The sequence below is a fragment of the Esox lucius genome, chromosome 14, assembly GCF_011004845.1.
Source record: "Esox lucius isolate fEsoLuc1 chromosome 14, fEsoLuc1.pri, whole genome shotgun sequence".
In the NCBI taxonomy this organism is placed as follows: domain Eukaryota; kingdom Metazoa; phylum Chordata; class Actinopteri; order Esociformes; family Esocidae; genus Esox; species Esox lucius.
In genome coordinates, this window is record NC_047582.1 from 3320552 (window position 1) to 3338711 (window position 18160).

The following is an 18160-nucleotide window of genomic DNA, read 5'->3' on the forward strand; positions in this document are numbered from 1 at the left end:
ATTTCCTGTTTTCTACTTGCAATTTCAGTTCCAGCTATGCTACAGACATTTAACATTTTGCCTCAATGCTCACAACAGTTTAACAGCTTATACATTCAGTATATCCATAACAGTCATTACGTTCTTACTCAGTAACCTAACACTTAACGCTAGTTATTTCTAATATCGCAGAACAGAACTCACCATAGCTATGTAGGTGACTCGGCGTTCAACATTTTTGGACTGATGTCCAAAAATTCATTGATCTTCATTTGTTTCAGGAGTTCATCAAATTGTAGTAAAACAATGTGATAATCCACATGTTGTATTGTCCAATTCAGAGTATATAGCTTATACACTTTGAACAAGAGTTGACGAGAGAACCAAGTCGCTAAAATGAATGATCCTTATAGTTTGCACGGCACAACAGCGTGGAATCCAAATGGCTACTGTCTTACCCATAGACATATGGTCTTGTCTTACACATGCGCAATTCGCTACTATATCTACGGACACGGCGGTGTTTAAACACAGTAAAAAACTGTCCCCCATGAAGCATTAAAGTCGAGGCTATAGACGAGTTGAGCTGGGACCATGTAGTGAAAAATGGCCATTAGTTCGTGAAAATATTATGGTAAGCAATGGCGAGAAGTGTTTTTACTGTACATGTCTACACAAAGGTCCTTTACACAAGTAATAGTGCAATAGTCAAGTCTATTTTATTTATAAACTACCAATGTTGACCAAAATTCTGTAGACTAAGATTTTACAATATTAAAATAAGTCAAATAATCAGTACAAGAATGAAAGGGGTACAATAGCATCTCTGCTGAAAAAATGGCAACACAAGCAGATACAGCAGACTAAAGCGCACGTCCTCTTTTTGGCGGCTAGCCGCCAGCATTATGCAGTCAGGCCGCTGGTGGAAAGCCTCCTGAGGTGCAAATGAGCTTATGCAAATTGGACACATCCTGAGATGTGTGCAAACCTGGTGGCCAACTACAAGAAACATCTGACCTCTGTGATTGCCAACAAGGGTTTTGCCAGCAAGTACTAAGTCAGGTTTTGCAGAGGGGTCGAATACTTACTTCACTCAATAAAATGCAAATCCATTTAGAACCTTTTTCACATGCGTTTTTCTGGATTTTTATGTTGTTATTCTGTCTCTCACTGTTCAAATAAACCTACCATTAAAATTATAGACTGATCATTTCTTTGTAAGTGGGCAAATGTAAAAAATCAGCAGGGAATAAAAAAAAAAATCCCTCACTGTACCACCCCAAGCACACGTCAAACTGGAAATCCCAACCCCGAGCATATGTCACGCCAGAAGTCCCACTCCCGAGCATACGTCACACAGGAAGTCACACATACCAAACCTGAAGTCCTGCCCACCTGTCAATCAATCATCAAAAGTGCTAACTACTCACATATTTTTACACACATGAAATCTGAGTATTAGTTAAATGCAAATAAATAAATAAATAATTAACATATGTTTTTGTTTGTGTTCTCTATTTGGAATGTCTTTATTCCGAATTAGGGTGTAAATAAGGATTTTATTTAACAAACTTTCAAGAAGCACTGTACATTACTTCACAACTTAGACTCTGGTCTAAGGCATTGCACTTATATAGAGAAACAGTTATGTATTTTTAGAAGCAAATATCGATGTTTGGTGTTAGGTTTTAGGATCTGCACATGTCCCAGCTATCAGGTAACTGACTTTGTACTGGGGGGGGGGGTTAAAAATAGTCCCTGAAGCTTTAACTTTGAGCCTGTAGACTTCTCTCATCAAGCCATAGAGATAAAACTAAGGTACGTAAAAACATACTGCCAATAATATACAAGGTAGCCAATTACACAGATATGTTTTTATGTTGCCATTGTGTTTGTATGGATTTGTAAGGTTTGATATCAGTGTTTGTATATGAGAGGCCAGTTGTCTTGATTCATTTGAGATTTAAGTAATTTTTGGTAATCCTAAAGTCTGGTTTTAATTCTGTATTGTTTGTTTTCACTGTGTTAGTGGCAAAGGTTTTGACTAATTATTAATATTTATAAATCTTTCAAAAAAATTTGACACTGTATGTTCTTTAATTAATATAGATTGACAGATTGTTAAATGATGTCTTTTGACTTGTGATGTATCTTTAAAAAGCATGGTGCTATTTTTAACTGTTTACTTTTAGACAATGATTACTGGCTATTTTATTAACGTAATATTACTTTTATTTTAAATATTATTACAATCAATTTATATATTTTATACCTTTTACTTTTACAGGAAACATTGTATTTAGATACCATATCAAGATGGCAGACATTTATATTATATTTATTCAAATCTATTCTAATTTTAAATGAGCTGTAAAAATACAATATTTATGGATTGGTGTGGACGGTAGACTTGGAATCAACACAACGCAATTTGATGGAACGCACACTTTTAGTATGCAGGCATGCAGTGACAGTTTTTTTAATGACAGAATAGATCAAACTCTGACTAATCTCACTAACACTTTCTGGAGGTCCAAAGCCTAACGAAATGTAGATATCCAGTAGGTTCTTAGCACTCAATATCTTTTTAAGTCAAAGGTTTACAACACTTCCGGAAGCAATAGGACTGGCATCTTTTTATTTAGAAGCCAGCGTCACTCCAATCAATATTACATCAGCATCCCTTTCTAGCATGATTTAATCAGTGTCAGAACTTATAATAGTACATAATTGATCTAATTGCATTATCAGGGCAATTTGTATATGCAAGAAATTCTACTATATAGCATTATTTATTACCTATCATAGCTGGAGATATGAAAGGTATTGGATGAATTTAATGATGGGAGAATTAGGGGCGCAGAAGGGGATACGTGTGGTACGTTTAAAAAAAAGAATAGTAATTTAAGTGTATTTGAACTGTGATGGCAATTTCTAAATTCCAAATAGTTCTATGAAAATGGTAGGTAAGACAGGAGAAATCAATTGCGCAATTTCCACAACAGAACCTAGGCATGAGTTGAGTACAAAAAATTGAAGTGGAATAATGAATGGGAAGTTGAAAAACCGGCGAGGTTTCCCCAATACTCACTTTGTAAGACCATGGCACTTGAAATGCCAGTGTTGTGGGTTCAAATCCCAAAGGGGGCCACTATGTAAAATTTATGAAAATATATGCACTCGCTAGTGTAATTCAACCTAGATAAGTAAGTCTGCTAAATTACTTAAATATAAATGGTCTTGAATGTAGGTTTGGTAATGCTGTCAGCATTGTCACCACACTTCAAATACACTCATTGCTTTAAGCCACACCCCTCCACATCCACCAAATAGAGAAAATGTACCACAAATTCTGTTCAAGAACATTTCATTTATTTTGGGAAATATATTATTCAGTATAAACAGTTACGTAATTGAACTGAACTCGCCTCAGGTCTGCCTGACTGTTATAATCACCAACACTTACACAGATACAACTAGCGATTACACCCACTTAGCTCACTAAAATATCCCCACCAAACCACTTCAAGTGGCTGATCATTTATTTATAATTAATTTGTTGACAGATTAATTTATAAGAGTTTATAAAGTAATCCATTTATAGGCGTCTTGACAGCTAGAGGGAGACAATGGACATCTGCCGAGATAAATCAATGGACATCTGCCGAGATAAAGGGAGAAGGAAGATCTATCGATATTTGAGTGGTCAGAAAGTTGACTACATACTGTGAGGTCAGAGTGGCATATAGCCTATCATTTAAAACAGGGGAGGGCAACTGTTAGGGTAGGCCACATCTGGATTTTGAAATTAGTCGAGGGCCACATTTGTTTTGTAATTTGTTAATCATAAATGATTTGCAGGCCAGAAAGGGGCAGTGATTAAAACATTTATATAGTTATACATAATTTAAATCTGGGTCTAAATAAAATCCAGATTCACATTTAAATATAGATTCACATTTAAATCCAGATTCACATCCAGATTGGGTTGGTGAGTTCTTTTTTCCTTCTCCTCAAAACTATTTTATTACTTACCGCAGACTGGATGGAATTGCCTTTGTTTGCCCACCCCTGGTTTAGAGCATATGATTAGTAAACCAAAAGGTTGCTAAATAGAATTCCTGAGCTTTCAAGGTAACACATTTTTCCTGTCGTTGAGCAAAACTGTTAACCCAAATTGCTCGTTGGGCGCCAAATAATAAGGCTTAGTTCTGTGAAAATACTATTTTGCATAATTGTAAGTAATAACATTCATTATATTTATTTAACAGGTGTTAAACCATCTAATTCAGGGTGGAAACAATGGATGAAGGAGCAGTCAAAGACAACGGAAAGGATGTATTTCCCTGCTTTTGGAGCTCAACATTAAAATGACAGACACTTATATTGCCCAGCTTTGAACACAGCCTGCACCCTATTCCCAAGTTCCAGTGACGTTCTGCTTTCCCAGCCTCACAGAGATGGACACAGATGGTGTTGACACTATAGAGTCCATATCAACCTCATTGCCAAACACCCAGCCTTCATCCAATTCCCAAGACCCGGATCCCTGCTATAATACCAGTTTTGACCCCTGCACCAGCTCCAGATTGACAGAAGATGCCAGCTCTCTCGAGCCCATACCTGCTAACCTAAAAACTCAAACTGTGAACCACGTCCATGACCCTGACCCACTGGTCTTAATCCATACCCCCAAGGGGCTTGTGCACCCCCAATTTCCTTGTCACAAAGCGACACATAGTGTAGGTCTTGGTGTCGTTGTCGACGTGATGGAGCCAGTACTCTATCACCCAAATACCCAGGCTGACACCATTGACCCTGACCCACATGTCTTAATCCAGTCTCCCCAGGATATTGTTTTTCCACTTGTTGAAGAGGTGCAAAGGATTAACCAGAAAGGTGACTCCATGGAGGACAATGTGATTGACCATCTCTTTAACACGCATGTCTTAACCAACCAGGGTCAGAATCTGGTGACTGGACCCCTGCAGCACCAATGCCAGATTTGTGAGAAGGAGGGGTTAGAGACAAAACTAAAGAGTGACCCCCATGGTGCTACACCACCTGTCGATGCTTACTGGGCATTATGTAAGAGCTGTACAAATAGAGAACAAGGGATAGAGGGGGTTAGTTTAAAGCCCCCCGAGGAACAAAATGACAGTACTAAAGAGTTGTGGCTAGACACATGCCAGTACCATACCCTGGCAGGTGAGGAAGAAGAGGAAGGGGCTATTTCAGTCAGTGATCAAGAGAGCTGTTATCCTGTCGGAAGAAGGAGCGTCACAGAATGCCTAGATAACACAAAGGGGTCAGGTTTCCTCCAAGGAACAGAAGTAGCTATTGGTCAGGGAGGCAGTGACTCAGACCAGTGGTTGTCGATAGCACCTGTTGAAAGGTCTATGTCCACTGACAGCTGGTACAGTGCACTCTCTGACTGGACTGTTAAATTCACAGAAGAAGATTTGCAGCCTGAGGACTTTACAGGCACTGCTGCACTCACAAAAGCTCAGGAGAAGGGTCAGGAGCAGGTATATCCACAAATGCGTATGGCCATCCAAGACCAGGCAGTTGAACCCAAGTCCAGCCCGAAGACCCTTAACGTCCCTGGGCCAGTGGAGCTGCTATTGTTAGGTAACCTCCAGGACAGGAAAGGACAAGAGGAAGGCACAGAGACAGAGTTCCTTGTTGGGTGTATATCAGCAGCAGAGCAGTGGGATCCAGAGCCTGGAAGAGAGTCGGTGATCACCGGGGATGGCTGCCCTGCCAAGCCCAGGGACAATCACTCAACATTGGGGTCATCATCGGACACGCTTGCCTCTCCAACCACTAAAGTCTTAGGGCTGGAGATGAAAATGACTGAGGTGGCGCCTGCTCATTTGTCCCTTTCCTTTTCCTCTGCTCTCTCCGGTGACTTGGCTACAGAAACTGCTCCTTTGGGGAAAGACCTGTTTGAAGATATTGACATTAGCCATAGGAAAGGCAGTTATTTACAAGAGGACAGTGTTGACAGATTGCAGAGTCAAAACCCCATTGCAGAGCCACAAATGTCAAAGGTAAGTTTGTGAGTGGATTTAATTTGCTGTAGATATGATTAAGCAACTGTAGCATTTGATACAAAATTATGGATTTGTTAACACCTTTATTGTGGTGAATGGGAACACAATCTTAACACACTCTTTTGTTTTGCAAAAACACTTACCACACAGCAAAGCAAAACAATTTTACCAAAACTAGTAGACATACCATCACATGCACCACTGACAGAGAGCAGAGTGGGACACTGTAAGAAGAGCACTAAGAGCTGGGTATTATCTGAAACAGAGTACACTAGTTGTTGCATTATGTTCCATACTGAGTCACCCTGGGTTAGACCCTTCAAAGGTTGTGTCTGTTTTATCTCTTGGTACTGAGACTGACAGCTTGGTCTGTATAGGGGAGGAAGCGCGAGGCCTAGAAAACATTCAGATAGACAGGACAGCTATCTAAATATAGTGTTGTGTTTGATGACAGTAGCACACCTCCCACAAGTGTTAGTTGGAGAGTCAAACGGGGTAATGGGGTGAGGTGGCAGCATAGCTGAGTAGTGTAACATGACTGTCTCTCTCACTCACTCAAACACACACACACACCTTTAGAGCATTTTCACAATACTGATTCACTGGGTTGAAGGCCTGAGCAGATGGTAGAATGCTCTGATTGGTTTAAACATTTTGAGCTTTTAGTAGTCTGCTGCCTTTAACAGGGATATTGATATAGACCACTCCCACCTTTTTAAAGTAGCAAGGTTTAAAAAAATCGGAAAGTTGTTTGATGGCAAGGTATGTCTATGACAATCTAAGAGAACAAAGTTAACTGTTTTGCATTTCAGCATTTTGTAAACACTATTATCCAGAGTAAATTGGGTTAACTCTCTTGCTCAACGACAGCACAGGGATTTGATGTAGCAACATTTTGGTCAATGGTCAAATGCTCTATTAGGCTGTAAGCATGTTTTGTCTACTGACTAACTATTATTTTATTAATTAAACTTACTATTTAACTAACATTTTATTTATTTATTATAAATCCTGGACTAATGAATCATTGAATGATAAACCTTCAGCAATGACAGTTGACACATTTGAAACATTTCTGCCCCTTAAGCACGTTAAAGATGCATTGCGGAAGGTGACAGAAGACAGCATCTGGCAGCCGTGTGGCTTATTCATGGAAGAGAAAGATGAAGAAAAGACTTATAGGACTGTGAATATCTCTGGTTACCCCTCCGGTAGCAAAGATCCTGAGGTGGATTGCATGTTTGGTGGCAAAAAGAGACTTCAACAGAAGAAGGAGTTTCAACTCGTTACCCACTCTAACAGGTACACACAAGTGCTCGGAAACAGAGATACACTATCCCAAAACACTAATGAGGATGCACATGTGTTGCCTAACCCACAGGACTTTCATGGGAGATCAAGTCAAGGGGGAAATCCACAGTTCTTAATGCCTGTAATGGCTTTAGATCCTCTGAGTCACAGTTTGGGCCAATCTCTCTCCTGCCATACAAACAGTGCCTTAGAGGGGGTCAACATCCAAACCTGCACAAAGAACTCACTATTCAAAAATAATAAGGGTCTGAGTTGTGTGTTTTTACAACCTAAAATACCCCCACTGCCTGTTTTGCCCACCTGTTTCCGAAGGATTAATGATAACAGGACATCTACGGAAAACAAAGAAGAAAATGTATTTACAATAATGAAGAGTAATATAAGTTGTGATAACAAAACAGCCGAGGAGCAGATTAGAAAGTTGACCAGTTCCTCTGTTCGGAATGTAAACCAAGACTTTCCCACATCATCGTCGCCAAGTGAGGCGTCAGCTGAGCATTGGTCTCTGGACAGAAAGAAAAACAGTACGGTTCCTCAAGAGGTCAGCTTACTCAGTAAAGAATTATCTAATTGTATCATTGTCACTAGTGATCATGTAATGATCTCAGAGAAGGAACGCATTGCTTATGTCACCCTAGACCAAAAGGTCCCTCTAGATGCCAGGACATCCTTGTTAAAACAAATAGAGTCAGACAAAAATAAGCAACCCAACAACTCTATAACAGCGGACCTAAAGAGGGGCTCAAAGATGCCTAATAAAACCAGAACACACTCCAAAAAAGGAAAGTCACTGCTGGGCTCCAAACCACAAGAGAACATACTGCTTGATCCTGTACCTACAATTGAGGATGGTGACAATGGAACTGTGGCAGTCATGGAGACGGTCACCAGCACCAAAGCCCATGGGAAGAAAAAGCACCCTGGGAAACACCCCCAGAATACAACAGCCAAAGGCGAAGGAGTGGGGGTGCAGCCTCTAGTTGGGGTGGAGAATGGGGCTAAACCAAAGGCTGCCACCAAAGGGAAAATAGACATTTTTGAGGCCAAATTTGGACCCAAGGCTTGGAAAATCAAAGATAAGTCTACAGCAGCTATTTCCTGTAAACAGGACAATGTTCACTTGGACAGCAAGCAAGAACAGCTTCCAATGAAAGAAGTAGCCACCAGTGTGGACAGCGCTACACCTCATGATGTGGTGTCAAAGGGCCTCCTGTCCACCACTCCTTTTGGTCAGAAGCTCAACGATGACGTTATCAAGCGGCGTCGTCTATCTTTTGATAAGTTAAGAAAACAGGAGGCTGATGTTGACACAACTCGTAGGAAGGCCTACAGTGAAGTACTGAAACAAAGAACACAGCAAGCTCCAAAGGAAGGTGAGAAAGCACCACTGTTAACTGTACTATTACAAAGACCTGGGTTAAACAATGTGGCCTACCTTGAGTGCACTATGGATAGGGTTGGCACTTTCCAACCCTATCCATAGAAAAATACAATTTGAATCAAGGTCTAATACTACCATTACAACTCAGAAATTATATTAATTCATTGAGAAACATCTCATGTGTATGTTCTCCAGTGCCCAGAGTGGTGCAGCCCATTCAGGCAGTGTCTGTAATTGATGACCCTCAGAGCCTGGATCTGTGGTGTCAGTTCACTGCAGTCTTTACTGACTACACTGTCACATGGACCAGAGAGGGAGATGTCCTGGCTGAGACCAAGAGAAGGTACATTAGGTTACACTGCCCATGAGGTTACACTTCGTTTTGGATTCAATATAAAAAACTTTTTTTTAATGATTAGTTGGCACAGTTGATTCAAGTATATTAGTACTGAAACTGATCTGAATTTGAAGAGTTACTGAAACAGTTACTGCAATATTTGAAAGTATTGTTTTACCACTTGGTGGTGGTCTTTCCCTGTCTAAAGTGAAAACCAGTTTTTTGCAGACATATGTGATGATGATGATTCAGCCATGACTTGGGAGTGGGAGGAAGGTGCACATTTTTATGTAATACTGTGATTCAACTGTGCAGATGATATATTACTGTTATTCTACCATAAACCTCCATAGTTGGAAAACAGCCGGTCACGAGTGTTTTGCAAAATCATTTGTCATAATACAACCTTTATAATAATTGTGTTAAATTGTATCAAAACAGGGAAAGTGAGTCACAATGTGTGTCAGATTTTGATCAGAGACTAATATATAAAAGGAATGTAGCCGCTAGTCATTTATTATTCATAATGAACCAACATTTTGACAGCGAGCTGTCTTCATGAAGCTTATTGGACAGTGGAAACCAAATCCTGTTTAGAAAAATACATTAGGTTGGGCATCCCCAGTAGCATTGCAGACTCTACACCTCAGGTTCATCGCCAGTGCGTTTCAAAGCTGGTCCTAATAGGGAGGCTCTCATCACCACAGGATATATAGTACAGATATTATAGAATGATGATTTCAACTGTCCCCTCTGTAACTCCATAGTGCTGGAGATGAGAGGGGAGTGTCCCTCACCATCACCAAGGCTTCCAATAAAGATCTGGGGAAGTATAGTTGTAGACTCATCTGTTCCCATGGATCTGTCGTCCTAGACTACCTCCTCACCTACGAGGGTAAGACATATAGGTCACAATTAAGCCTCACATTGGAGTTGTTACATGATACATTGGAAAGATAACTCACCAGCTCTTTGACATACAATTTATAATAATGAATCAAACTGTTATCTGACCTGTGACCATGCATTTTTGTCGTTTTAGATGACACCTATCCTGAGTGACTTACTGGAAAAATTAGGGCTAATTGCTTTTTTTTGAGAGCACAACATAAAAAATTTAATCTCGTCAGCTTGGGGATTCAAACCAGCAACCTTTCAGTTACAGAGCTTTCAGTTAATGCTCTAACCACTTAATTAAGACTTCCATTTACATGTTAATATCTCTCACAATATTTTCTGTTTGATTTATAGTTCTAAGTGAAATTGTGATCCCTGCTACTCCCCAGAAAAGTACCACAGGTAAGCAGAGAAATGTATTTGGATTTCAGCTGGAGGTTGTACTTTTTCTGGGACATGGTGTCAGTACAAGTTCAAAAATAATTTGTCCTCGTCTGTGCAAAATGTTACGCTGATTTACTATTATATTGGATGCTCAAGGCTCTTTCTAAATCCTTTACCTCAGCTACTACTACTGAGATGCTGGGTGAAGAGGAAGCCGTGAATTGTTGCTGTCTGCTGTTCAAAGAGGACTTCTTGTCAGACCAGTATTTTGGGGAGAACCAGTCAGCCAGTCTGGTGACTGAGAAGGAACATTTTGGTGAGGGTATGCACCGGAAAGCTTTCCGAACCCGGCTCCAGGCTGGAATGGTGACGGTTTTCACCCAGAACCACCCGTGTGTTCTGAAAGTACACAATGCCATTAGCTACGGGACCAAGAATAATGAGGAGCTGGTTCAGAAAAATTACAACTTGGCCGTGGAGGTGAGCAGAGCATTTGCCTTTTTCAAACTTCGGGTTATGATGCCCTGTGGAACCTTAAGCACACCCAAATTCATATTCCAAGTTACTAATTGGATTTGTAGTGTTTTCTAAATTGTTTTCTTTTTGTAAAGAATTATGGTTATAACAAATTATACATAATAGGGGACATGGATGACTATGGATGTGGATGGATGACTATCAATTCTATGACTATGTATGTGCATTGCATGATTCCAGGAGTGCCATGTTCAGAATACAGCTAGAGAGTACATCAAGGCCTGGACAGCTGTGACCCAGACACAAGATACCTTTGGAGAGGTTCCAGAGTGAGTATGTCATCATTGTTGAATTAACATCAGAATCACCGTTATATGTATTTAGCACTAAGTACATTTACAAATACTGTAGCATTTGGTGCTGCTAGTGTTAGACAACACATAGGGTCAGAAAATCCTTTGCAAATCAAAGCAAAGTTGACATACAATCATATACAATATGTTGTGAGCATATAAAATAATAATATGAGTGGTGAGTAATAACACATTCATTTACAGTTCATGTGCACCTCCACTGTACCGACTATTTAGACACACATAAGCAGAGTTTGGAGTTGGCTTTGGTATCCTCTGTGGGACAGTTGGCCAGTTGCTAAGAGCAACAGAGTGGGGAAAGTCAACTTACATTTTGTTTGATCATGATTGACTGGTAATGTCTGCCTGACCTAATAATTTTTTTAAGAATAGGTAACCGGGGCGGGTTGGTTAACAATGATCGTTCCTGCATGCTGTTCTGCCCTGGAGTCATGTGAAAACTCAATGGAGTGTAGAAGGCTTCCTTGTGATCCCCGCTGGTGACAATACAACCTGTTGCAGTTTCTCTGCCATGCTCAAATTAGTATCCAATCCAAACAGTGATGGTGGAGTTGAGAATGGACACATGCACTTGGCATCAGCTGCTGTAATTGGTACATCCACTTGTGCGTCTTCTTGGTGACTGCTGTGATGTTGTACCACCTGAGATTGTGGGAGAATATTGTCTTTGGGTATGTGAACTATTGAGCTGAACAAACAGTTGATCCCTATATTACAAGGAGAGCTGGGGTGCATTTCCTGAAATCAACCACTACCTGCATGGTTTTGTCCTTAAGTTTTAACTTCTCCATGGTAAATAGACTAATATCCATCAGTGATTAGACTGACTATGTTGGTTTCATGTGCAAACATGAGGAGCTTTGACTGATGTTTGGTTAAAGGAAGTCATTGGTGTAGACTAGAGAACGGGTGACAGGACGCAACCATGTGTGGCTCAGTGCTGTTGGTCAGGAATTCTGTCATCCACTGACAGATGGAGCTGAACACATTCAGCTGAGAGAGTTTGTCTTGTAGTAGTTTTAGTATAATGGCGTTGAAGGCATAATTAGTCCACAAACATTATGTTTCCATACAATGTCTACTTTGCCATGACACTCCGAATTGAACTTGGATGCATCCTGTGACATTTGGTCATCCTTGACTGTCTTAATAAGGCCACACACTTTACAGTGCATGTCAGAGCATAAAACAAGCCATGAAGTCCAAGGAACTCTCCGTAGACCACCACCATTATGTCAAGACATACACCTTGACACGCCTGACAGGATCTGGCACAGGGAGCTCTAAAAGGCACAGGGAACCATGTGAAAATTGATGAATGCAGATTGTTATCAGAATATACTGGCAGACAATTGGCATTCTTCTCACAAAAGCTGCGCATGGTATGCTCTTAGACTTTCCAGCACGATAATGACCCTAAGCACAAGGCCAATTTGACCCTCCAGTGGTTACAGCAGAAAAAGGTGAAGATTCGAGCGGACAGCACAGTCACCTGACCTTAATATCATCGAGCCACTCTAGGTAGATCTCAAATGTGCGGTTCAGGTTTCGGGGCTGTCGCTGGGCAATACGGACTTTCAGCTCCCTCCAAAGATTTTCTATTGGGTTCAGGTCTGGAGACTGGCTAGGCCACTCCAGGACCTTGAGTTGCTTCTTACGGAGCCACTCCTTAGTTGCCCTGGCTGTGTGTTTCGGGTTGTTGTCATGCTGGAAGACCCAGCCACAACCCATCTTCAATGCTCTTACTGAGGGAAGGAGGTTGTTGACCAAGATTTTGCGATACATGGCCCCATCCATCCTCCCCTCAATACGGTGCAGTCGTCCTGTCCCCTTTGCAGAAAAGCATCCCCAATTATGTCTCCAGACCTGAACCCAATAGAAAATCTTTGGAGGGAACTGAAAGTCCGTATTGCCCAGCGACAGCCCCAAAACCTGAAGGATCTAGAGAAGGTCTGTATGGAAGAGTGGGCCAAAATCCCTGCTGCAGTGTGTGCAAACCTGGTCAAGAACTACAGGAAACGTATGATCTCTGTAATTGCAAACAAAGTTTTCTGTACCAAATATTAAGTTCTACTTTTCTGATGTCAAATACTTATGTCATGCAATAAAATGCAAATTAATTACTTAAAAATCATGTGATTCCGTCACTCACAGTTGAAGAGTACCTATGATAAAAATGACAGACATCTACATGCTTTGTAAATGGGAAAACCTGCAAAATCGGCAGTGTATCAAATACTTGTTCTCCCCACTGTATCTTTCATCCTAACCATAACACATGTGAGGTACGATCATTATCTCAGCAATATCACCTATAAACCTACTACATTTGGTAAGTAATAAAGTAATTTTCACATTGCAGATGACCATTGCATTAAAATAAATAAATACAATAATAATAATAGTAAAAATAATATATAATATTAAGAATGTGATTTTCTGGATTTTTGTTTTAGATTCGGTCTCTCACAGTTGAAGTGTACCTATGATATACACTCACCTAAAGGATTATTAGGAACACCATACTAATACTGTGTTTGACCCCCTTTGGCCTTCAGAACTGCCTTAATTCTATGAGACATTGATTCAACAAGGTGCTGAAAGCATTCTTTAGAAATGTTGGACCATATTGATAGGATAGCATCTTACAGTTGATGGAGATTTGTGGGATGCACATCCAGGGCAAGAAGCTCCCGTTCCACCACATCCCAAAGATGCTCTATTGGGTTTAGATATGGTGACTGTGGGGGCCATTTCAGTACAGTGAACTCATTGTCATGTTCAAGAAACCAATTTGAAATGATTCAAGCTTTGTGACATGGTGAATTATCCTGCTGGAAGAAGCCATCAGAGGATGGGTACATGGTGGTCATGAAGGGATGGACATGGTCAGAAACAATGCTCTGGTAGGCTGTGGCATTTAAACGATGCCCAATTGGCACTAAGGGGCCTAAAGTGTGCCAAGAAAACATCCCCCACACCATTACACCACCACCAGCCTGCACAGTGGTAACAAGGCATGATGGATCCATGTTCTCATTCTGTTTAAGCCAAATTCTGACTCTACCATCTGAATGTCTCAACAGAAATCGAGACTCATTAGACCAGGCAACATTCTTCAACTGTCCAATTTTGGTGAGCTTGTGCAAATTGTAGCTTCTTTTTCCTATTTGTAGTGGAGATGAGTGGTACCCGGTGGGGTCTTCTGCTGTTGTAGCCCATCCGCCTCAAGGTTGTGCATGTTGTGGCTTAACAAATGCTTTGCTGCATACCTCGGTTGTAACGAGTGGTTATTACAGTCAAAGTTGCTCTTCTATCAGCTTGAATCAGTCAGCCCATTCTCCTCTGACCTTTAGCATCAACAAGGCATTTTCACCTACAGGACTGCCGCACACTGGATGTTTTTCCCTTTTCACACCATTCTTTGTAAACCCTAGAAATGGTTGTGCGTGAAAATCCCAGTAACTGAGCAGATTGTGAAATACTCAGACCGGCCCGTCTGGCACCAACAACCATGCCACACTCAAAATTGCTTAAATCACCTTTCTTTCCCATTCTGACATTCAGGAGATTGTCTTGACCAGGACCACACCCCTAAATGCATTGAAGCAACTGCCATGTGATTGGTTGATTAGATAATTGCATTCATGAGAAATTGAACAGGTGTTCCTAATAATCCTTTAGGTGAGTGTAAATTACAGACCTCTACATGGTTTGTAAGTAGGAAAACCTGCAAAATCGGCAGTGTATCAAATACTTGTTCTCCCCACTGTATGTCCACCATCATTGCTCGGTCCATTCTGTTTATGGGTCAAACAACAAGTATACTTCATATCTTTTATATTTGTCTGCCAACACTCCCATGGAGTTTCTCCATTTACATAACTCCATCCTCAAAATGTATGTCTGCTTGACCAGTTAGAAATCCATGGCTTTCACTTTGCAGTGGACCAACCACAGAAATCTATGATTTAAGACATATTATTTTTCATCAGTAAGTCTGGCTGTAATGCTGTAAGATTCTCCAGTTGTGAGGCTTGTTAATATCTATTCCTGAAAACCACGGAGGAATGGAAGAAGGTGGCCTGGTCTGATGAATCACGTTCTCTTTTACATCACATGGATGAACTAAAGGAAGAAGGCAAGCTGGCAGAAGCAGTGTGATGCTTTGGGTAATGTCCTGCTGGGATACCTTGGGTCCTGTCATTCATTTGGATGTTACTTTGACACGTACCACCTACCTGAGCATTGTTGCAGACCATGTGCACCCTTTCATGGCAACAGTATTCCCTGATGGCATTGGCCTCTTTCAGCAGTATAATGCATACTACCACAAAGCAAAAATGGTTTAGGAATGGTTTGAGGAACACAACAAAAAGGTGTTGACTTGGACTCCAAATTCCCCAGACTTCATTCCAGTTGAGCGTATTTGTGATGTGCTGGACAAACAGTTCTAAACCATGGAGGGCCCACCTCACAACTTACAGGACCTAAATGCTGATTCTTTGTTATTACTTGACATTTTTAGACCCTAACCGTTTTTATTACACTTGCTATTTGGGAAACTGCTTTTCAACTAACTGTAGTCTTTCATGATCATCCAGTGGCATTTCATAAAGCAAAAAATAAAAGTACTCTGAACACTATGAAATCCAGTGCAACATTCCCAACAAAGAGTTTAGGAGTGCTCCAATGAATTACTTCCGGCATATTGCAAAGGTCTTTATGCATTGGGTGGACATATTTTTCTGCAACGGGGCAATCTGACCTATTGCTCCGTCTTCCACCACTTTCTTGTCCAAAAACACCAATGCCTGAAAAAATACTGAATATCTGTATAGAGTATGGGAGCCACGGTATGTTGCTAACATATCATGCCATGTCACCAGAAGTCTGACATACATTTTTACAGTAAAATATACATACTCTTCCTCCCCTCCCTGTAGGATCATTCCCATATACCTGGTCCACCGTCCGTCTAACGACATCCCGTATGCCACCCTTGAGGAGGAGCTGATGGGCGAGTTCGTAAAGTACTCTGTCCGGGACGGGAAGGAGATCAATCTGAAGAGAAGAGATTCTGAGGCAGGACAGAAGTGTTGTGCTTTCCAGCACTGGGTCTATCAAAATACTGAGGGTAACCTGCTCGTCACAGATATGCAAGGTACTTACAGCCCAAGCAGAAACAAATACTTTTTAAATTATGCTTATAATAGTCTAAATTGAAAGATTTTTTATACATTTACTGTGTTTTATGTAACCTCTATTGGTGTGTTTTTCAATGTTAACTACATTTATAATAATCTAAATTGAAAGATTTTTAATACATTTATACTGTATTTTACGTAACCTCTATTGGTGTGTTTTTTAATGTTAACTACATTTAAAATGATATACATTGGGTCACTTGTTTAAATACTTTCTTGTACTGTATCTTTATTCTAGGAGTTGGCATGAGGTTAACAGATGTCGGAATAGCCACCTGTAAGAAAGGGTGAGTATGGGAAACAAGAAAAAAATACCTGATGATTTTTATCAAATTACATAAACAATGTAATAATTTATATTTCTACTGACTGTAACAATTTTTTTATGCAACATTTCTGTCTTTCTAGATACAAGGGGTTTAAGGGAAACTGTGCCACGTCTTTCATCGACCAATTCAAAGCTTTGCATCTGTGCAACAAATACTGTGAGATCCTTGGACTAAAATCTTTACAGCCAAAACCTAAAAAGGCTGTTGGCCCCAAACCCAAGCCAACCCAATCTGCTATGAAGAAAAAGGCTTCCGGACCCACCCTGAAGAGCAAATCCTGATGATAAACTGTGACCTATAAATAATACGCATTATTAATTTTGACTTAACATTTGGTAACATGTTTGTCACATTGAAATATAGATCTGTTTTGCGAGAGACACTTGAAAATAGTTACAATGTAAAATAAAAATGATCTCAAAGAGATCAAAACAACGATGCTACCTGGGTATCTGGTTATCGGATGGATGAAGATCGATTTGTATCTTGAACTTGTCAATCAACTACTGTGTCTAGACTTTATGCTGTGTCACGGAATAGCTTGTCTCCTTCACTTAAAAAGGTTTCTCATCTCGTTGGGCAGAAGTACTGTTCAATATATCATGGTACAGTAAACATGTATATTTATAAGGTAGGAAAGTTTGAGGCTATGTTGTTTCTTTAAATTGTGTTTTTAAATTATCATTGAACATAGCACTCTTTTGATTCAAGAATGTGTATCAAACATAATAATTAACTGTACAATGATAGAGTATATAGTCTGCTAGGAAATGCAGAAAACACATATACAACACAAACACACACACATATATAAATATATATGTACTGAATAAGCATAAGACTAGAATATAATCTTTGTTATTGATTAGTGGAAATGTAAAAATGTGTGTGCATGTGTGTATATATATATATATATATTGTTCATAATTTATGTATTTGTTGATGTGTTGACATTAGAGGTTTTTCAGATGATAAATGTATCTACGGAAATATGTTTTTCAATTTGATACTGCATTATATGTAACTGCTTTAGTAAAGCTATTGATTTATGCTGAGATTACATTTTTGGTTCACAAATACTAACATAAAAGATGCAAGGATCAATGTTCAGACCATTTACAACTTGTTCTGTTACTTGAAACTAAAATAATAAAAGGTAATTAAAGAGGCAATTAGAAAAAAACAGGACCAGTCAGAGTACACTACTGCACCCCCAAATAACTCCTTTTTACGTCCCCAGGCAGCTGTCTAATCTATTTGGCCCGGCCAGAATGTCAGCTATGCTACCGCTGCACTCTGCCTCCCACAGAGAAAGGTTAAGTATCCGTGCCATATGGCCATTTCTTCTCTAAGGGCTCAATTTAACCTAATTGCAGTATTTGTGCAGTAGCAGTTTTTTCCAATGGTCACGTTATCACAAGTACTGAT

At 40.1% G+C, this 18160-nt stretch overlaps 1 protein-coding gene across 2 annotated transcripts; it reads left to right on the forward strand.

Annotated features, from left to right (window-relative positions):
* The first annotated feature begins 1757 nt into the window (after nucleotides 1-1757).
* Nucleotides 1758-18081, forward strand: alpk2 (alpha-kinase 2). 2 transcript variants are annotated; one of them, XM_010864901.4, is made up of 11 exons: nucleotides 1758-1797; nucleotides 4251-6032; nucleotides 7123-8719; nucleotides 8923-9070; nucleotides 9832-9959; nucleotides 10316-10363; nucleotides 10527-10825; nucleotides 11063-11151; nucleotides 16143-16360; nucleotides 16642-16690; nucleotides 16812-18081. In XM_010864901.4, the coding sequence occupies exons 2-11, from the start codon at nucleotides 4440-4442 to the stop codon at nucleotides 17011-17013; spliced, it is 4371 nt and encodes a 1456-aa protein (XP_010863203.2). In that variant the 5' UTR covers nucleotides 1758-1797; nucleotides 4251-4439; the 3' UTR covers nucleotides 17014-18081. The 2 variants fall into 2 exon arrangements, with proteins under 2 accessions (XP_010863203.2, XP_012992448.2); XM_013136994.4 differs by lacking the exon at nucleotides 1758-1797 and having other exon boundaries at nucleotides 3417-6032.
* The last annotated feature ends 79 nt before the right edge of the window (nucleotides 18082-18160 follow it).

Coding starts and splice junctions, on each gene's coding strand:
- alpk2 (XM_010864901.4), top strand. CDS start 4,440: ATGGACACAGATGGTGTTGACACTATAGAGTCCATATCAACCTCATTG. Junction 10,826..11,062: donor ATTACAACTTGGCCGTGGAG/GTGAGCAGAGCA, acceptor GCATGATTCCAG/GAGTGCCATGTTCAGAATAC. Junction 16,361..16,641: donor GCTCGTCACAGATATGCAAG/GTACTTACAGCC, acceptor TCTTTATTCTAG/GAGTTGGCATGAGGTTAACA.